The sequence below is a fragment of the Lepus europaeus genome, chromosome 7 (genome assembly GCF_033115175.1).
Source record: "Lepus europaeus isolate LE1 chromosome 7, mLepTim1.pri, whole genome shotgun sequence".
NCBI lineage: Eukaryota > Metazoa > Chordata > Mammalia > Lagomorpha > Leporidae > Lepus > Lepus europaeus.
The window spans coordinates 49,153,064-49,175,864 of record NC_084833.1 but is presented as its reverse complement, the minus strand read 5'-3'; the positions used below and the strand labels follow the sequence as shown (position 1 = coordinate 49,175,864).

The 22,801-nt window shown below is 37.3% G+C and overlaps 1 protein-coding gene across 16 annotated transcripts in view; it reads right to left on the bottom strand.

Moving 5' to 3' along the window:
• Positions 1-22,801, bottom strand: part of SOX6 (SRY-box transcription factor 6) — a 666,111-nt gene that overhangs the window by 92,963 nt on the left and 550,347 nt on the right. For all 16 annotated transcript variants that reach the window (XM_062196439.1, XM_062196440.1, XM_062196435.1 and 13 more), the window contains one exon: positions 4,872-5,021. In XM_062196439.1, coding sequence (XP_062052423.1) covers positions 4,872-5,021 — 150 coding nt within the window. The remainder of the gene's footprint in view (positions 1-4,871; positions 5,022-22,801) is intronic.

Below are 22,801 nucleotides of genomic sequence, written 5' to 3'. Positions count from 1 at the left end.
ATATGTTAGGTGTTCAATTAGTTTACTTCATGTTTGTTTCATTTGGGATTCATTGAGCTTCTAAAATATATGAGGTCAGATTTTTAATAAAATCTGTAACATTTTCAGGTCCTTCCTCCTCCTTCTAGAGCTCCAACTGCACAGCTTAGATCATATAATGTTGCCCCACAGGACTGGCAAGTCCCATTTCTATGTTTCATTTTGGATAGTTTTATTGCCGCATCTTCAAGCTCACTAATCTTTTCTTTTCTTAAAAAATAATTTATTTATTTATTTATTTGAAAGTCAGAGTTACAGAGAGAGAGGGAGAGACGGAAAGATCCATCCACTGGTTCAGTCCCCAAATGACCCCAACATCCAGGGCTGGGCCATGCTGAAGCCAGGAACATGAAACCCATCTGTGTCTGCCACATGGTAGTCGGGGCCCAAACACTTGGGCCATCTTCCTCTTCTTTCACAGGTACACTAGCAGGGAGCTGGGTGGGAAGCTGAGCACCTGGAACTTGAACCAGCACTCATATGGGATGCTGGTGTCATAATCAGTGGTTTAACCCACTGTGCTATGGCAGTACCTCATCAATCTCTCCTGAAATGTCTAGGCTATTGTTAATCCTATCCAGTGTGTTTCTTTCATCTCAAACACTATAATTTTCATCTCCAGACATTCAGTTAAGGTTTTCCATGTCTTGTTTTAATATGCTTACACTTTCTTCTAGCTTCTTGAACATACGGTTTTGTAAGATCTTTTTTGCCTTCAAATATACTCTAATTTATTACCCTCTTTTGTAATTCAATGACTAGTGCTTCTACCAACAATGCATGAATATCACCTACCAACTCCCAATCAAGCAAATCCCTTTCTACTGAGGGCAGACATATCTGCTTTAGCTGAAAAGAAACTTTGTGCTAACCAAACTGGAAGAAAGGGGAGAGAATATCCCTAGGCAAGTCTCCCAAGCAAACCGTCCTCACACAGCAGCAGCCTATAATCACACAAAGCGGAGTATATGTATGCCTTTGGTCAACCTTCAGAACACTGAAATGATTGCATTTATCAGTTTTGTCAAGTTTTCTAAGTGCTTTATAGAGAGCAGACTCACTCTCCTGGCTCTGGGTGGAAGTCTCCTATAGTAATAGCTTTTTTTCCTCATTTGGCATCTGTTTCTATGATTGATTTTTCTCCTCATTATTCATATTTTCTTGCTGCCTTACAGTCCTGGTAATTATTGAACGGATGCTACACATTGTGAAGTTTACATTGTTGGCTACTGACATTTATTTGTTTATTTAAATACTGTGGACTTCACTCTGAGATGCAGAATAATTTAATATTTTTAGGCTTACTTTTAAGATTTGTTAGGCAGTTTCACAACAGCCATTAATTTAGGGATAATCTGGCCCCACTAGGGGGTACTATCTTTCTGTGGACTCTATTTTATTTTCTTGACAGGCAGAGTTAGACAATGAGAGAGAGAGAGACAGAGAGAAAGGTCTTCCTTTTTCTGTTGGTTCACCCCCAAGTGGCCGCTACGGCAGGTGCATTGTGGTCGGGGCACTGCACCGATCTGAGGCCAGGAGCCAGGTGCTTCCTCCTGGTCTCCCATGTGGGTGCAGGACCCAAGCACTTGGGCCATCCTCCACTGCCTTCCCGGGCCACAGCAGAGAGCTGGAGTGGAAGAGGAGCAACTGGGACAGCATCCGGCGCCCCAACTGGGATTAGGACCCGGTGTGCCGGCACCGCAGGCGGAGGATTAGCTAGTGAGCCGCAGCGCCGGCCTCTGTGGACTCTATATGATGCCCCACATTGTCAGGAGATTTTTCCACTCTGACAAAGGGGAATGAGAACTATTCCTGTTCCATAGCGAAGAGGCCTCAAGAAGTTTCCTCATGTGCGTGTTCTGATCAGTACTCAAACACTCAGATGGACCTTGTGCACATCTTCAGAGTGCTTGTTCACTCTTGCTCTCACTCTCTCTCCCTCTCTTTCTCCCTTCCCCTCTCCCTCTCTCTGTATAGCTCTAATTTCTGGTATCTATGTCAGCATCCCTAAACCCTGGCCCTCTGATCAGAGAGCCTGCTGAGCATCTCACATACTTGTTTAGACTCCACCCCACACCCCCACCCCAGACAGGAAACCAGAACAAGGTTAATTCTTGCCTCACTTGCTTCTCTTCTGGCAGGGATGAATGCACTGTACTAAGATTGTGAATGTCTGAAAATCTTTTGTTTTTATAAATTTGTCCTGAGTTTTCATTGTTTAAGCTGGTAGAGTACCTCTGATTCCTGTGCTTCTATCATGCTTTAAAATGGAAATCTTCCAGGTGTTTAGTTAGGAACTGTTTTGGTAACAACCAAGATATTTCGATTCCAACCACTAAAACTGCCACAAAGTCTTCTTTATTATCATCATGAACATTACCACCATCATCACTACTGCTAAAGATTAATGAGGTTCTCACTATATGCTAGAGTCACATGTATTCATCTCACTCAAAAGTCATTAACAATGCTAACTTCCATTTTACCTAGGAGAAAACTAAGGCTGAAAGAAATGAGGTAACCTTCCCAAGGGACACAGCTATGAAAGTGGCAGAGCTGGGTATTTGGACAAAATATTCTGACTTCTAATGTTGATATTTGCCATAGATAAAAATTCTAGAGAAAAGAAGGTAATATTTTTGTTACTTTCAGCAAACTTTTAGTCTATACCATGTTTGAATTTAAAAAAAGTCATTGTGTTATATACAGAGTGTAAAGAATAACTACAGAGAGAAATATGAGATATTTTGGTGACCATAATTCTTTCGCTAAGCAAACTTGTAAGATCAGATCACTTTCAGAATTTCTTCAATAATAGACAGGAGCTATTTTTTAAATTTAAAACATTTGCTTTATGTCTTGGTTTATATATTTTTACCCACATATACAATAAACAATCTAAGTATAAGAAATATTTCCTTTGTTATTAACATAAAATACAGTCAAGTCAAATTATATGGAGAACTCCCTAAGAGTTTACATGTGGTCAATGAGTAATAAAATTCAGTTGGCCCACAAAGACAGAATGGTAAAAGCAGATATAAACTTGAATTTAACCAAGGAATATTTTACTCATCCAGTTAAGACTTGGTTTGGTACAGGTCCAGCTGGCCAGCTTACTTATAAAATGACTTTTTCATGTTCAAATTTTTCAATATTCAATATCTCAAGTCACTGATATGTGTTCATATGCTAACAACTATGATTAGACAAAGTGCCTTGGTTTGGGTTTGAGTGTTCTGACTCTTATTAGTGAACACAAACCCTTAGATGACAAAATAATGTTTCCATAAATAATGCTTTGGAAATATAGACTGCCTATTGTCATATCAGTATTTTTTTTTTTTTTTGACAGGCAGAGTTAGACAGTGAGAAAGAGAGAGACAGAGAGAAAGGTCTTCCTTCCATTGGTTCACTTCCCAAATGGCTGCTACGGCCGGCGTGCTGCGCCGATCCGAAGCCAGGAGCCAGGTGCTTCCTCCTGGACTCCCATGCCGGTGCAGGGCCCAAGCACTTGGGCCATCCTCCACTGCCTTCCCGGGCCATAGCAGAGAGCTGGACTGGAAGAGGAGCAACCGGGACAGAACCGGCACACCAACCGGGACTAGAACCCGGCGTGCCGGCGCTGCAGGCGGAGGATTAGCCAAGTAAGCCGCGGCGCCGGCCTATATCAGTATTTTTAGCAAAAAAATATATATGTTCATCTATTTCTTTGGGTAATGAGTGGCATGAAATTAATTCTGTTGAGTGGAGAAGAAGCAGACTTATTTCTCTTAATGATGCTCACTTTTTCAACCTTTGATATTTGGAGTTCTTTTTTAAAGAGCTTTCTTAAATCTCAAAATTCCTATCAGCAAATTTTCAAAAATAAGCCAATTTCAGTGATTGTATAGTATCCAACACTGAATTTGGTAGGTTTCAAGTGTTTTCCATGTGAAGCTCTAATAATTGCAACATTTCTCCAAATGCAGGATTTTGGTCACATTATAATTGAGTCTGCACTCTGCATATACCTACCAGTAGATAAGTCAATTATAAAAAATTTTTTTGAACTGTTTGAATTGAATAATTCAAATAGACAGCAAATGCAATCATGAAAGCCGACCAGTACCACTTAGAGGTACCAGCTGCAGCACAGGGTTGGAGCGGCCCATCAGTTTCTTTCTGTTGGCAGGTATTGTACCTCTTGGCTATCCAGTTCCAAGACACTGAAACTCTGTGAGGACAGACATCTGTGAAGGTCCCAGACACAGCTTGAGCAAGCCAGTTTATGCTATGTCAACTATAGGACATCAAAGGCATGATTAAGTAATGATACCACTCATTCCTCAGAGCCCATATTTGCAACTAGTTTTGAAAGAGAGACCTTCATCAACCAAGTATATAAAGCCCTGCATTAGATTCTTTTTTGTCTGCCTTTTTAAAATCTGAGGTTTTGGTATCTTTCTTCACTGGTACTAAATGTTGGCTCCCCACCTGTTTAGGGAACATGAAAGAAGTGTCACAAGAATATGACAAGAACTAGAAATAAAACCAGGGCCATTCATGCCAATGAACATTAAAAAATAAAAGCCAGAATCCAAAGGGGAAAATCTCTTGAGAAGTGAGTTTGCAGATTTAGGTAAAGATCTCACAATATGGCAGTATTGTCATCCAAAGGGAAACACCTGTTTCTCAATCCTCAATCATGAAATTTACCATAAAGAGGAGCATTTTGGTGTTCCTTTATGTTGCTGTGCTTCCTGCTGTTTATTCCCAACATAGCCTGCTTCACTGTCTTTCTTGTGAAGCTATTTTCCAAACTGTTTCCACAGTCCTGGAAAGCAAAGTACCTTAACTTGAGTTACAGGGCTGGTCCCTCTCTTTTCATTTTTTATCCCAGTAGGTGAGACTGGCCCTGCTGTGTTTGGTGGCTGTGGAGTTGACGGCATCTTTGCTCCAGGTGACACCTGCATGCTGGCCAGCTGAGCGGCGTAGAGTTGCTGCAAAACAGGGAAGACAAACATTGATCTCTTTAAATGCACCTGAAATAGAGTTGAAAAAAAAAAAAAACTTACCATATTGTTAGCTAACTATTTCTCCGATAGTCTTGCAATTTCTCTTTCACTATTTTTTAAAAGGGAAATAAGAGTAACCAAATAATATAATAGAAACAAAACAAAAAACAGAGCCCGGGTATCAAAGCCATGGTTCTGTACCTGGTCCTCCTAGCAACTTTATGACCCTGGACAAAGGGCTTGATCTCTCTAGAACACAATTTCTTCAGTTGTACAAAAAGCAATTTAACCATGTAGTCTCTGAGATTCTTTCTAGTGCCTAACATCTTTATTGAAAGTTCTTTATATGTCTGGTGTGTCCACATGTGTTATTTTAATATTTGTAAACTAAGAAGCTATCCTTAACTTTCCTGGGGAATCCCTGTAAGAAAGACATTACTCTGATTCTCTGGAGATTATGATCCTTATGGATGATGAGTGCTGCCCCCACGACCACTGAGGCCAAATGGCAGTCACTCTTCTCGGTCTTAGTTCTACCCAGAATGCAACATAACCCTTAAGACATTATGCTCAGATGTATAGTACTAAAAATGACGTTAAACCAAACCGGACTAAAATCTTCTTTTATCTGGTACAGGAGCTGCTCACTTGATTCTCAACGCAAACCAGATACCAAAGTGCTTCCTCTGTACCCCAGACACATCACCTGGTTTCTCTCCTCAGTCCCTGTCATGTTCCAGGGATAGCCTCAATATACTCCCATTGCTATTACATGAATTTTCTGAAGTATTTTCTATAGTTCTCTTTGGGAAACTAATAATCCTATAAATTCTCTCTCTTCAGCTGAATGGGGTTCCTCTTCTCTTAGGCATAAGAAGCAGAAAACCCGATATTATAAATCTTAGCATTAACCTCAAAATGCACTGTTTTAGCTGAAATAGGGCCAGATATTGAAAGACAGGTGGGCCAAGCTCTTTTAATCTAATTTTAGCTTTTATCAAAGTAATTCTTACATATAGATTTACACATTCAACAGTACTCTAACACTTAAAAACAAGCAACAAGAAAATCAGCACAGCCAATGGCAGGCCAGTATGTGCACTGCACAGCCCCCATAGCCTGGCACGATGGCCATGGGATTTCACTTCCCAGTCCCTCATACCCCATCACGCTCTACACAGTGGGGACATCCCCTTCAATTCATTGAAATGTTTTGACTGGCATTTATCTCATTACCTGTAAATGCTTATTCTAGTTATAGCCTTACTCATCAAGAAATGTAAGATTTCTTAGATCACCAACCCCACATGTGTTCTTTTGCTTCCCTCCCAAAACTCTTAATGTTAATATCACAAATTTTAAGATCAATGTTTGCTATTTTATATCAATTTATGAAGACACTATTTACAGTGGAAGTATGTACTAAAATGCATTTGATTTTCTCTTTCTCAATTTTTAAAATTTTGTTAGATTTAATATCTGTCTTATTATTTGTTTTCTTAACTTTTATGCAGTGATTACTAATTAATTCCCAAACTCTTCAAGAGACCAGTAAAACTCAATCAAAAATGGTTGAATGTATCAGGTAATTTGTGTATTCTATATATTTTTTTTCCCTTGGAGACATCCTTCTTGGAATTCTTCTTCTTCCTGCTCCAGTCTGACCTGCTTTATTGTTTAGGCCTACTGCAATTCTCTGAGACTTGGAATTCCTCTTGCCTCTCCTATAGTACATTCTTCATCTCCTGCTTATCTTATTTTCCTGTCACTTGGGTAGCAGTCTCTTTTTGGTAGAGCATATACTCCAAGAGCTTCCTGAGAAATATGCTTGTGAAGTTAATTTTTTTTTAGGAATTCTCATCCATGGAAAACATTACTATTATATTCCTCTAACTCAAGTACAGAATTGCAATTTGGAAATAATTTTCCCTCTGAATTCCATTGATTTCATTCTTATTGCTAAGGAAATACTATATCATTCTAATTTCTGTTGCTTTGTATGTAATCTATTTTCTCCTCAGAAAATATCAGGATCTTCTATCTCTAACAAGTGTTTCTGAAATTTCATTATAATTTCCTTCTGCTGAATTTCACATTCATTGTTCAGAACATTCATTTAAACCTTTCAATCTGTAAATGCATGCCTTATAATTCTAGGAAACTTTTGGGGCATTTTTCATTTATAATTTACTTCTTTTGTTCTCTTTCTTGAACTTCCACAAATGTTGGACTTCCTTATAGATCCTCTATTTTTCTTATTTTTTGTTCTTTTTGCAACCCTTTCACCTTTTGTCATACTCTATGATAAAACTGAAAATTTTAATTTTAAAAGTTGGAAAAAAATTATCATAGAGTATAGCAAAAGTTGAAAAGGTGGTAAGAGAACCAAAATTTTCAACTTTATATTCCAGTACTTCTATGAATTTTTAAAAATTCTGCTATGCTCTTAAGGATGTTCTCTGATGGCTTTTTAAAAAATATCCTATTACCTGTTCTGTTTGATGATATTAATTCAGTTTGGGATTTGTTTGTGTTTTCTGAATTGTTGTCTCTCTTTTCTCCCAAGGTCTTTGACCTCTTGCATATTAGAAGCTTTTCTCAACTCTCTGGTGTTCACTGTTTCTTCATGTATAAGAGTGATGGACTTAATAGTTCATTAGGAGAACTTAATATGGTAATGGATTTATTGACTGATGGGCTCCTGCATAAAATCAACTTTTTCATTAGGGAAACTCAAATATCAAAATCTACAGGTCACTTTTCCTACTTGAGACTACTTTCTTGAAGCTCTCCAAATTTTGCCTTGGTTGGGGTAGTCTTGTATACCGTCATTAGGTGAGCAAAGCAGGAGAGACAGTTTGGAGGATCTCATTGTTTGGACTATCAATGTAACCTCCCTATTTTCCGAAAGTCATTATTATTCATTCTTGGCAACACCTAATGTCTGTGAGACAAAAATCCCTGAAGTTCAATTTGTCAAGAGAATAAACTTCCAGTTTTGTGTCTGATTAGGTGCTGAGTGAGGGACATGAGGGTGGGGGTAAAGATGCAAGGATGGTAGTTACCAGGTTGCATAAGGTTAGAGAAGGATCATCTTATATCTATTTTCAACCAGTCAACTTTTCTTTAGTTCCACCTCTTACCCTTGCCTTCAATGATACATGATGCCTTCAATTCATAAGTATTTCAAAGGTTCAGTTCCCAATTGGGCTTGATTCCTTTTGGCTTTCTACTCTTAAAGCTTAGGTATCAACTTTCTCCTGCCTGCTAAGAAAGCTATAACTCATCTATCCACATTTCTCTATTTCAAAATAACTTTTTATCTTTGCTTTCTATTTCTACTTGAAGGTTTACACCTAATAATTCCAAATGGTCAATTTATTAGGATTTGGGTAAAACCGAAAATAAATAAATAAATAAATAAATAAATAAATAAGTTAATCTGCTATGGTCAGCCAGAAGTCAAATATTCTAATCTTAACACTATTTAATGCTTGAAAACGTTCAAATATTTTCTTTTCCTCTTATAATCAAGATTAAGCCATTACCTTGATAGTCACATTTCTATAATAATAAATAGAAAGCTTCCTAGTTCACCAATCACAGAAAAAAAAAATAGCTCAAACTTTGCCATATTAGTAGGGGAGAAAAAACAGGTGGTTTGTATATAATTTCCAGCATTACTATCATTCAGATGGACAAATAAAAAAAATTACAGTAATCAAAAACAGACCTTTCAGCACATGTAATTAAATGAAAGCTTAATAAAGAATAATTTGCAAGAGCCAGATGTGCTTATGTCATGATTGTTGCTTTCTTTGGAACAATTTTTCTAATATAACAAGCCTCTAAAGAAATTAAAGTTTCATAATTCTGTATGCAATGACTCAGTGGAAATAAAAATTCACAAGCAAGAGTCAATCAAACTGCTAGAACTTAGGCAAAAAAAAAAAAAAGACTGTCTTTTTTAATTCCATTTTTATTCTGTTGTATCTTTTTCCTTTGAAATCCAGCCAAGTGTCTGCCAAATGGGACAGTTTCTATAAAATTTCTGCTTGAGTCAAGCCAGTGAAGAAAAGTTCTGTACTGAAAGGAGAGGAGATGGTTGACAGTTGAAGAAATGTTGGCTATACAGCAGCTGGTATATACCCTACTACTATTAAAGAGTTGTGAAATCTTAGAGAGGCAAGAGGTCTTAGACATCATACATGCTTCCATTTTTACCACAAACCATTCAGAAGATCAAAAGAAAGTCCATTCTACTTAATCTTGAGTCCTTCATGGAACTCAACTAATGAAAAAAATACAGAGAAACAACTCTTTGGAAACAAATCAATGTTTTTTTGAAGTTGACTCAATTCAATGATCCTTCAGATTGGTTTAACAATACAGTTACTTTGTAGAAACAGAGTAGTGTGAATTGCTTTCTCTAAATCTGATAAACAACTCTTTTTACACCCATTTCCAGTAGGTTATACTTCCAGAATGGTAAGACCTTACCAAAAAATATTCCTCAGAGCTTGCTGTATATCAGAGACTAGCAGTAGAGCCACATGCTGCAAAATGTAGAGCTGGGTAGACCATACAGTAGGACATCAGTTAATATTTAATAGAATGAACATTCAGATAATATCAGAAAATATTATCCAATGAAAAAATAAAAGACACTCATGAGGATTAAAATATCACATTCCATCTAATAAAGCATTATATTTTAGTTTCAAATAGCATTATCTTCGGATTGAATATTTTAGATTTTACTTGGATGTTGTCATTGGTTGAATATAAGTTCACAAAACAATTTCAAACCTCACTGTCTGAGCAATATCAGTTGAATGTGTTCTGTGTGTAAAGCTCTATATTAGGAGCTGAAAAGAAGTCAGTCGTAGCCCAAGTACATAGTCCTGTAAGAGATGTAGAAGATAGATCCTTAACACTTCATTTGTATCTTTTTTTTTTTTTTTTGACAGGCAGAGTTAGACAGTGAGAGAGAGAGAGACAGAGAGAAAGGTCTTCCTTTTTCCGTTGGTTCACCCCACAAGTGGCTGCTACGGCAGGCGCACTGCACCGATCCTAGGCCATGGGCCAGGTGCTTTCTCCTGGTCTCCCATGTGGGTACAGGGCCCCAAGGACCTGGGCCATCCTCCACTCCCTTCCTGGGCCACAGCAGAGAGCTGGTCTGGAAGAGGAGCAACCGCGACAGAATCCGGTGCCCCAACGGAGACTAGAACCCCGGGGTGCCAGCGTCGCAGGTGGAGGATTAGCCTAGTGAGCCATGGCGCCGGTCATGTATCTTTTTTTTTTAATAGTTCTTAGATTTTTTTAAATTTTTTATTTCATAAATGTGAATTTACAAAGTGCAACTTTTGTATTGTTGTGGCTTCCCCCCCCCCCAACCTCCCTCCCTCCCGTGGCCCTCCACTCTCCCTCTTCCATCCCGCCCTTTATCGAGTTTCATTTTCAATTACCTTCATATACTGAAGATCAACTTAGTATATACTAAGCAAGGATTTCAACAGGCTGCATTCACACAACCGCACAAGGTATAGGGTATTGTTCCACTAGTAGTGTTTTTAAGTTCCATAGTAAAACACATTAAGGACAGAGATCCTACGTGGGGAGCATGTACCCAGTGACTCCCGTTGTTGATTTAACAATTGGCACTCTTATTTCTGACGTCAGCAATCACCCAAGACTCTTGCTATGAGCTGTCTAGGCTATGGAAGCCCCTTGAGTTCACCGACTCTGAACTTGTTTAGTCAAGGCCGTATCACAGTGGAGGTTCCTTCCTTCCTTCAGAGAAAGGCGCCTTTCTCCTTGATGGCCTGTTCCTTCTGCTGGGGTCTTGTTCACCAGGGTCTTTCATTTAGATTGTTTTTTGCCACCGTGTCATGGCTTTCCATGCCTGTGAGACTCTCATGGACCTTTTAGCCAGATCCGAATGTCCCAAGGGTTGATTCTGAGGCAGGAGTGCTGTTTTGGGCATTTGCCATTCTATGAGTCTGCTGTGTGTCCTGCTTCCCCCGCAGGATCATTCTCTCCCTTTTAATTCTATCCTTCATTATTTGCTTACACTGGTCTTATTTGTGAAATCTCTTTGACACATACCCTATCTTTTTGATCGGTTGTGTATTTATACTTATCACTTTACCAAGTGTGCTGGCATTGGTACCTGCCTCCTTGGTAAGATTGATTTTAAATCCCCTGGCACATTTCTAGTTCCACCATTGGAAGTAAGTCCGCGTGAGCATGTGCCAACCTATATATCTCCTCCCTCTCTTATTCCCACTCCTATGTTTAACAGAGATCACTTTTCTGTTAATTTTAAATGCCTAAGAATGATTGTGCATTGATTACAGAGTTCAACCAGTGGTCTTATGTAGAACAAACAGAGCAACAACAACAACAACAAAAATACTAAAAGGAATAAAATAGTAAGTTGTTCCTCAACAGTCTAGACAAGGGCTGACAGGATCAGCCTTGTATCTTTCTTTTTTTTAAATCTTATGTTCTGTTATGCATCTTAACATGCTTGATATACATGTTAAGTTTATTGAAGACATGACAGATATAGTTTTGAATGTCTAGTACCAATAATGGTATCTTGTAAATAACAGATATCAAATCAATATTTTATGAATTACCTTAATATATTAAAATCATTGCCTATTTGGAAGGAGAGATATAGGTGAGGCTACAGAAGTGGTACATGTTTATAATTATTATATATACAATGAACAATTTTGTGGTGTTGAGTTTAAAAACAAAACATAAATAAATTTAATCCCAGGTAAATTAAATTAGGTGCCAGCATCATGGCGTAGTGGATAAAGTTGATGCTATGACGCCAGCATCCCATATGGACTCTACTTTCAATCCAGCTGCTTCCTAGTGCACCTGAGAAAGCAGCAGAGGACGGGCCATGTACTTGGAACCCTGCACTCACGTCAGAGACTCAGAAGCTCCTGGCCCCTGGCTTCAACCTTACCTAGCTCAGGCCATTGCAGCCATCTGAGGAGAGAACCAGCAGATGGAAGACTAATATCATTCTTTCTCTCCCCCTGACTTTCAAATAAATAAAATAAATGTTAAAAAATTAAATTGGTTCAAAAGAATGATTCTTCTGAAGTGATCTGTTAAAATGTTAACTAGCTTTTCAATAACTACTATCTTCACTCACTTGTCTTGAATTTTCTGATATAAATTATACTGTTTGAGCAGTAACCAAGGAATAGTACTAACATTTCCTTGCATCCTAGTTACTTAGAAACTTAAAGTTTATCCAATGGTACCACATCATTTTTTTGAAAGAATATGAATTATATTGTTGTTCTAATCAAATAACTTTAATTTAAAAATCCCTTTGCAAACTAAAGGCTTAGGAATGAAAAAGGTTCAACCCTGATAACTATTATATAAGAGTTTACAAAAATGCCATTCTACATAGGATTCACAGATCATAGTTTATAGTCATAATGATGGTAATAACAAATATTTATTCCTATATTTCTGAGGTTTAAAGAAATCAACAATATAGTGATGCTTATAACAAATTTGGCCAAAGTTCTATAAATGTTTAAACTTTGGTGAAGACTGTTTTGTAAATACAAGTTTTTTTTTGTTTTTGTTTTTGTTTTTTTCCATTTCAATAGTGAAAAGTGCTTAGTGATTGTTTGGGATATTGAACTGTTTCTTTATCCAAGATATATAAAGGCCATGCAGTGCATGCACGTAAAAACAAACCTAGCTAAATATTTTTTCAAGATTATAAAATCACTCATATTTTATATGAGCATTTTAAGAAATGCTTTTACTTTATAACTAAAATATTCCACCTTTATTAATGGCATTTTACATAGTTTGCATCAAAATTTTGGTAAGCTGAACAAATGACATACTTGCCACACTGAACTTTATAAAGAAGCCTCCTATTCTACTGATGAGCTGAGGTCAAACAGGCAGAAGTAGTGGCCCAAGTTCATATAATTTGTATTGGAGCTAAAAAAACTTTCTAGTTCTCACTTCAACTTTCCTCAAATGTCATTTAAAGAAGAAATGGATATATGACAAAGCAACTGTTTTTACTTTTCAAGCATGTTTCCAGCACTGAATAATTTGCTCAATAACAAATTTGCATTAAATATTTATTAACTAAACACTGTGCTAAATACTGAGTATATACCAATGAGTAACTCAGAAATAGCTCCTGCCTTAATGGAACTACCAAGAGAAATTTACATTGCATAAGTGCTTAGACATAACTGAAACTATAGGTAGGATACAGGCTGAGAAAGAAAATAAAGATTGTCTTCATCTAACAGCAGCATTGAACATACTCAGGAGATTGGAATAGCTTCTCTAAGGAAGTAACATGAGTAAGAATTATCCAGATACAAAGGATGATTAAAAAAAATTCTAGAAAGAAGAAACATCAAGTATTCTGGCTCTGAGGTGGAAAAAAAAGCAGAGTTTTTGAGGGATTTAAAAAAAAAAAAACCCTCAATGTGGCAGGACTGTTAAGAGTGTCATGAGATGAGGCTAGTGAGGCTTTTGTAGGCTTGTCTTAGTCTGTTGGGGCTGCTATAACACAACACCATAAATTGAATAACTAATAAACTACAGAAATTTATTTCTTAGAGTTCTGGAGGCTAGGGTGTCCAGGATCAAGACACACAAAGATTTGCTGTCTGTCAAGGTCTATGTTCCCCATCCAGGCTGTCCTTTCATCTAACCTCTCTTCTCAGGCATTTTTTGTAAATTAATTATATTTGTGACAGCCCTGTGCCCATCACCTCACAAAGGCCCGCCTCCTAACATCATTACCTTGGCAATGAGGACTTCAACGTATGACTTTTATGCAGAATAATTTGACCATAGCAAGGTCACATTAAAAATTTCAGAATTTATTCTAAGAAGAGATTTTCAGAAATAACAATTAACTAAAGCAGGCAACAGAATCTTTTCTATGTTTTGCTGCTAATCTATTGACTAAGTTTTAAAATAAGTTGGATTAAGACTGTCCTATGAAGACCTCACAAATCCATAAATACATGCTTCTAACAGTATTTCTAAGAGTTCTATGTACTGAGATTAGCCTTAAACATAAGTGTTTCTTGCATTTAGATCCTATTGACACTTCAGTAACCAAGTCTGCTTAGAATCAACATGAAACGGTAGGTCTTATCAATCAAATTCAGCCTTTTCTGAAATTCCCAAGTGTCTGCCAACACACACACTCATCTATGACAAGACCTAAGAAGTGTTCTGTGCCCAAAATTCTTGTTATGTTATTATTATTTTATTTTGGAGGAAAAGCATGCTTTGTCCCAAGATAGCCAAGTTGATGTCAATTATAATGGATAGTGTCACAGTATATCTATATTTACCATAATTTGAAATATATTTATTTAAACCTTCTTTCTATGATAAAATCATGTAAGATCTCTGGTGGAAAATGTCATAGAGATAAGGTACAAGGACTTTTATCTCTTTAATCATATGATTTTCACAAAATCTCATAACTAATCATCCAATTACCATCCCCACTCATTCATGTGTTGATTCAACAAATATATATTGATCATTCAGTCAAGCTTGGTATTTTTTATTTATTTTTAAAATTGTCACAATAATAATATAAGAGTTATTAATCTCCCTTTTATCCCATATTCTTTCTGCTCCTAAGATTAAATTATTTAAAATAAGCTATCCAGTGAATCACTGTGAAACCTACATCCTGTTCCTGGCCACCAGACAAAAGTAATTGTCCAATAACAAGACACATTCTGATGTCCTGGATTCTACTGCTCTGTAGTAGCAAACTGAATTTTCATATGGTGTCACAGCTACCCTTTCTAAAATGGCATTACAAGATCCTTGAGCAGACAAGAGGCTAGAGAAGCACTTACCACTTTGAAGGAGTAAGGGTCACAGGCTTTATCTAGACCACTCCCTTCTCCAACTAATCTTTGAGCCATAGCTGAAGATATTTCAGAAACCTTAGTTGAATACACTGATGAGGTAAAAAGAATTATCCGGAGTTTGGGTGGAAACAGAACTTGATTAAAATGGAAATTAAAATGGAAAGGGATATTAAATTGGCACCAGTAAGCTTTAGCATGTGGAAACCAACAGAAAAAGAGCAGCCATAACTTTACATACCAAATTCTCTTTGGAGCAGACTCTCTTGTGTTTTGTCATTTCAATTAGAAAGGGCATTTTAAAGCAGCATGCAGGAATCTGGACCAGAGAGAAAAAAAAATTCCCCCTCAAACACAACCTATCTTTTGGTGGAGAATGAAAAATGGAAGAATAAGGAAAATTACTATTCTTTAAAAATCAGATTCAAAAAGTGCTCTTGAAAGATGTCTCTTACCTTCATATTCACTCCCATTTTACCATGGTTCCCACATAATGGGGAACCCTAGAAGGAGTCCAGCTACCCAGGTTAACAGACCCTTTTCTAGCATAGCACACACAGGGGTAACAGAAGCAATTAAAGGAAACACTAAGATAGAATAGTGAGGCATTCATTATTGATGCCGCCTAACTCCAGGCCACAAACCTACCTCAGTTCTCCAGGGATATCCTGGATTTTGCTACCTTCTCAAAACAATGCTGATGACCATTTAACTGCCTGCCAAGCAAGGTATATTATAAAGCTAGACATGTTCAGCTGTGAGAAGTTAGAAACAGAGACAAAGGAAATTAAGCAGCCTGATTTAGTGCTTGTTCAGTACAGAGAAGAAAATACGTCAGTAACAAGTCATTACAGAGAAAAGGAGGGGTGGGAAGCGAGCTTAAAAAATTATTTGAAAGAGTTTACAAATACTTTTACTTCTCATAAACCTTTTATGTCAACAAAGTAATCCAGGAAATATAGCTGTGGTTTTCTGGAAGAACAGAGCTGAAGTTCCTATTTGCAGCATAGAACATAGTTGCTTAGCTACACCTCTAATACTTGAGGTCAAAGAAAATTGGTCTGTTGGGATAGGAAGCCAGAGGAGTAGGGGAAGAACCACACCACTCCCAATCCTACACACTGGGTTAATTTGCAAGTTAATTTCCTTGTCCCTCCTGCATATTTTCCCCCTTTCTTATTAACTCTAGCTCTGTGTCACAATTCTACTCATCTTTTGAGTCTCAGCTCAAAAATAACTTTCTCTTTGATGCCTTATCTGGCCACTGCTGTCTTCATGTTCCTACCATATCTCATCTTCTAACTCTGTACTTGGTGGAATTTCCTTTTTATTTCATGGGTTTTCCCAACAAATTCTGAGCCCCTTAAGGGAAAAACTGAGTTTTATTTATCTTTATGTCCCTAGCCCTAACATAATGCCTGGCATTTAAAGGTTCTATTAATACTGGACATTAAAACCCCTTCGTTCCATTACTGTTTTTACCCATACCCTTTTCTTAGTGTATCGTTCCTTCTTCAAAAGGAGCTCCAAAGATGGAAGTCATCTTTGTTTCAGTCTTTTGAAGTTATAAGCATGTGAGTTCACCATGTAAGGCATTAAAATTCTTGCAAAGAAATACCAGATAATGCAATGTTGACAAAGAAAGAATTGTGAACTATCCAATTCAATCTTTTTGCTTTAGTGATAAAGAAATCTCAAGTCTAGAGAAGGAAAGTGGTTTGTATAAAATAGCAGTTAAAAGTGTTTTTCCTGAGAATATGAGTAATAGGTAGAATGAAATCTAGGACCCAGGTTCCCTACTATCTTTATCCACTGTTTGTACATACTCATTTTTTCTTGTGTTTTGCTCTCTTGCAGGACTGTCTGCAGTAGAACTAGTGTGTTCTGTTAGAACTGTTGGTTTGGAAAACATGAAAGGGATATTTTCCAACCATTCTTCTTGGATTAAAAGAGAAATCTAGCCTAAATATATCTGGAAAGTTATCTGTGGTCGCCCTCAGATGAGTTATTTTATAGAGTTTTATTTTAACATTTCTTTTAAAATGTAGAAAAATGCAAACATAGCAATTAGGTCAATTATACTCATGTTAAGGTGTTTCAGATATTTAAAATTAAAAGTTTATAGAAATATGAGTCAGTGTTGTGGGGGAGTGGGTAATGCAATGCTGGCATCCCATATGGGCATCCGTTTGTGTCCCAGTTGCTCCACTTCCAATCCAGCTCCCTGCTCAAGGCCTCGGAAAAGCAGCAGAAGATGGCCCAAGTGTTTGGGCCCCTGATACCCATGGGGGAGACCCAGATGAAGCTCCTGGCTCCTGGCTTTGGCCTGGCTCAGCACTAAGCATTGCAGCCATCTGTGGAGTGATCCAGTGGATCAAAGCGCTCTCTCTCTCTTGCTCGCTCTCTCGCTTGCTCTCTCTTTCTCTCTCTCCTGTAATTCTTTCAAATAAATAATAAACCTTTTTTAAAAAAGTTTATGCAAATATATATGAAGTGTCCAAAATTTGCCTCAGGTAGCAGTGGCTCTGATGTTATCACCTTTGAGACTTGCCAATTGCCTTTTCACATCAACCAAAAGGAAAATGGAGCAAGCATTAACTATCACCCACTAAGAACCAGGACCTGCTTAATTAATTTCATTATTGTTTGCAGCTGGCATAAGAATAGTAAATAAATCAAATGAATAGGCTAGAGGTCCTCTTGCCCATTTTCCCCAGCAGTGGATTGTTCGTTCCTCTGACATTGCTCCTTGAGCTAACAGGGCAAGGACGTGTAGGGTGTGAAGAACAGAAGAAACTGTAAAATGGAAAAAATGGTAGAAGAGAGGCTCAAATCACAAGTCATTTCCTTTTACTATGATACTCAAAAGAAAATCCAACTTCACCAGTCCTCTGCCAGCACACAAAAACACAAAAAACAAAAAAATCAAAAGGAAAACACCTCAGTTACAATTCATTCTCTGATTGAACCAATTATGTTGGAATGTATTCAGAACAGCACTTCCCATGGAAGAGAGTTGTACAGTACAAATAAGAATAAGCAAAGCAACCCCCAACAATTTTAACAAGAACCACCCAATCTCTACTTTTCCCAAGGATCTTCTCTTCCTGGGTGCTATGTAAATACAGAATGCCTTATTTACATAAATATAAGTTCAGTTATTCAAAAAATTAGTAATTTAGTTCTTAAAGCAAGATATTCACAGAGGTGATACTGAGGGCAGTTGGAAATCAGTATTATGGTAGAATCTACATTCCTTCCATTTATAAGAGCTGGGCAAGCAATGCTGAAGATCCAGTTCTCTGAATGTGCTCCAAGCGGTACAGCGTGCATCTGTAGGCTCAAAGCTGAGCTGCAGCTTATCATGTAAACCTTAAACAGTTGCATCTGACATTATAAAAACTCATCACTGAGTCCAAAGTTGGATTTGAAACCTAAGCATTATTTCTCCCAAACTAAGAGTCATAGGGAACTTTTCAATGGGTATCTATGTTTTTAGTACATGTTTTGAACTGTACTTTTGGTAAATACATATATGCTACTTTGTCAATATTTGAAAGCACAAAGGCATCTAAAAGATATACTCATTCCTCCATCCATTAATTCAAAAAATACTTGTTGAGTGGTTATCATGAGTCATCTATAATTTAGGATTTGGAAAAACAGAAATGAGCAGTAATTTTGGGGAGATGACTGTGGAGAAGATATCTGACTCTGTGACTGATGTGTACCATGAAATATATGAGTATATGAGTCTTGGATACAGAGCTTAAATATATAGAGATCAGGCAAACTCAGAGCAGGGGACATTTGAATAAAGAAGCGAGGGAGTGAGCCATGTCCTTATCTAGGGACAGTATCCAGGCAGAGGCAAAGTAATGGTTTTAAAGTCAAATGGCAAGGTTATGCTTATGGTCGGAATAGTTTAGAAACAACAAGAAGGTCAGTGGAGTATGCTGGGCAAGGGGTAATAATTCAAGAGTCAGAAAGATAGCAAGAAGGCCAGATCTTACCAGCTTTGTATACTTTGAAATGGATTTTGCATCCCATTCTGAGTTTCTAGGAAGTACCAATAAAACAACATGGCAGAGCTGGAAATCCCTCAGCAGTACCCACATGAGAATCTGGAGGTATGCCAGCACTGCTTTGCCTTGGCCCATGATGACTGCCAAGGAACCAGATGCTGCTGCTAGAAAAAATATTCTACAACTTCCCAGCTTCTATGCCCTTTGATTTCCATCTGTAATGAAGCTTTCAAAACAACAGGAATGAAGGTAAATATGGATAACTATATAGTGAAAAAATGGTTATTTAAATTGTTATATATATATATATAAATTTGGGGGAAAACAGAATTGTATGAGTGGAATACTTTTTTTTTTTTACTTTAATCATTGGGCAAAACAAATGCTACTAGCTGCTAATGTCCATTTGTATTATGAGCTGCTAATGTCCATTTGTATTATGTCAAAATGTTTTTTACTGTTTTTAAACTGACTTTGGCTTCAATTTCTCAGCAGACCTTAGAAGACTGAACACAAGAATCATGCTAGTGAACAAAATTCATAGCTATGATTAAATGTACAGATTTACTAAACACAAATGTCTTACAACACTAATGGAAAATACTTATTTATTATAAATATTGAAGAAAATAGGAAAGTATATCTGATTCATTTTAAATAGGTAAATTAGATAAAAATGCAAAATATCTTATTTTACTATTTTCATCTCTTCTTAAAAATTCAGGTGTTTTACTCTGTTTCAAAGCCAAATCCACTGTCACTTTCTAAACTGAAAATTATTAATATTGCCAATTGGAAAACTTCAGTATATTTTGAAGTATGTAAATATGCCGACTGTATCCTACAACAATGCCCACAGTTTACTCCCTAATTAGCAGAAAGAAAGGATACCTTATTCAAAGAAATCATTGCAAGAACATGTTTAAATAGTGTGCCATAAGCACAGAGTATGCTTTATTGCTGTTAGAGATGCTATGGCTACATATCTCCACAATCCACCTTGAAAAATTCCTAGAACAGATGAAGCAGGTAATGCTAATCATAGTTTAGAAAAATGTGGTCTTTTAAGTTGCTATGAGAGGCAAGATAGCAGTGATGTGGTTTTGTAAGTTGCTATGAGAGACAAGATAGCAGTGATTAAAAGTGCACAGTCTTTAGTTAAAATCATTGATTACTAACTATGTGATCTTGGGCAAGTTATTTAATCTCGTAGATCTTAAGTTTCCATAGCTGTAAAAAGGGATAATAATAGAACCTACTTTGAAGATTGCTGTGCGGAGTAAATGAATTAATGCATATTAACATGCAATACTTAAAACAGAGGCATACTAGAAAGACCCTATATTGCAGGCTCTTGTTATTTTTATTGGTGTATCTTTTTAAAAACAGTCACTCCAAAGATCTTATTCAGAGAAACAACTACCTGTTGGTATGTTATTTAATTCAGCAAAACACGTTTTAGGGATGCAACCAAGAAGAAGATATGCTGTGTTTCAGGTCAGCAAAGATATGCGTCTCATAGCAGGATAGGAAGGAGACAGGGAAAAACACCCTATGGTAAATGGCATAAGGAAAGCATCTACATAGTACTACTGAAACACATCACTGGGAACAGTTCATTTGACTGGAGATAGTAAGATAGATTTGGTTCACAGAAAAGCCCAAGAAAGAGGTCCTTGGTTAACTAAAAGATAAAAGAACCATCATGAGCAGATGGGACCGCAATCCCTACAACACGGGAATAGAATTTCTGTTCTGTATTTAATAATGTCTCCCTCTCCCAGCTCATTCCCTTAGGCTAGCACAACAATGCTTCGTAGTACTAGCACCCAATTGAACTAAGGTGTTCACGCTAAGGGCCAGCATGGCCTTGAGAAAATGTCCTACATTTCTGGAAAAAGGGAAACTACCCTTGGCCACTCACTTAAGAAACAGGAACTTTGTTTTGTTCTTATTTTCATTATCTATTGTTGGATAAAGAAAAATCTTTAAGCATTGAAATCCTAATTAAGGGAAGAATTTTATGAATCTTAGCATCTCCAAGCCTACCACAACACCCCTAGAAAACTCACTCCCTTTACATGACACAAAATCACAGCTTTAGTTTGTTAAGAGGGCGTAACTCGGAGTGGACCATGGAATATTTATGTCTCTAAGCAGCTCTTTGAAGGATTAATCTTATGTTTTTGTGCCTGTTGTGGGTCAGAGGTTCAAATCAGCACTTCTTCCTGTCATTCCTTATATGTTTTACTATAATTTACAGCTCAGCAAGATGAATCATAGAACACAGTGTCTACTTTATTTCGGCAACTAATTCCAGTTAATCAAAGATTTCCAGCCCAACACCCAGCATGAAACTCTACATGGAAAATATGAGGAGAACAAAGCATTTTGTCAAATCACACATTTCATGATGTAAGCACATATGTCTCTTAAAGGCAATTTTATCGTTTCCACATTATTGGCACACAAAAGGAGCATTCTTGTCGCAGACCTGGTGCCGCTGTGGAGTCATCCTCATTGGAAACAAGAGCCTGATTAGGTTCCCACACAGATATGAATAGACTTTCCTTTTTTAGTAAAATAGCTGCTTTTATTCCCTTTTAAAACAGACTGGTAATTGTCACCCTAAAAAACACTGAATTGTTCTAGGGCAACATTTGTTTCTGCTCTTTTTTCCCATCTTTTTAGAATCAGCCAATAACCTTACTATCCCTTCTGGTTGGTCCTCTTCTGGAAAGTCTGAGTTAATCCACAGCTGTGTGAATGTGAAAAAGGTACACAGCAGGCTAAGTCTGTTGGGTCTCTTGTCTGCTAATAAAGTGCACAGTCTGCAGGACAGATGTTAAGAGGATCTGTTAAATAAGTCAGTGGCAGGATCCTGACCTCTGCCAAGGAACATTTGATTATTCCAGAAAGGGACATAATTACAAGGCATTAACAATTAGAAGAACCATAGCTTTTCTTTATAGAGTTTTTACTTCTTGTTGCATCATTTGGTTAAAATATAGTATCAAGGCCCATTCATTGAGAAGCAATGTGCTAAATATGATTGGGTTTAGTACAAACTGCAGATTATAGGATTTCCCAAAATCCCCAGGAAATGGCTGGACCTTGGCTTTGCTTCAATCTTAAACAGTTTTGTTTATTCAGCGTGTATCATTACATTATTTGTACAGTCTCACTTGCCACAGAGTACCATTGTACTAAAGGGACTATCAATCTTACCAAACATAGTTCCCTAACTATTAAACCTAGTGCAATGGGAAATGTAAACTAGAGATCAAATTAATAGAGAAATATCACACCATAAAATTGTTCACTATACCTTATACCACTTTACCATTTATGGTGTGAATAAAATCACATCTACCACATGCGTTGCAAATTCCATAGTGTGGTGTAAAACACACTCTGTGATCTGACCCTTTGCTTACCTTTCCAGTGTCACCCTCCTTTGCTCCTGTATACTCATCCTGGATCAACCATTCCTGAATGTGTCATGTTATCTAGTGCAGCTAAGCAATGGCAGGCTGTTCACTTTGTCTTTCTCTTCTCTGCCTCCCTGTCATTCTGGACCCTTCCCCAATAACCAGGTGATCATATACTCTGATTTCAAGGCTCATCCATGAAGATGATCAGTACTTTCCGAGGCAGGGTTAAACACTTCCTCCTCCCATGTGATTCCCACCAGGACAATACGTCTAACAAACACACATTGTTTACTAGACTGAGGGCAGAGGTCAAGTTTTATTGATCTTAGTAGTCCAAAGTAGAAAAGACTGCTTATCACACAGTAGGTGCTTAATAAACATCTAGA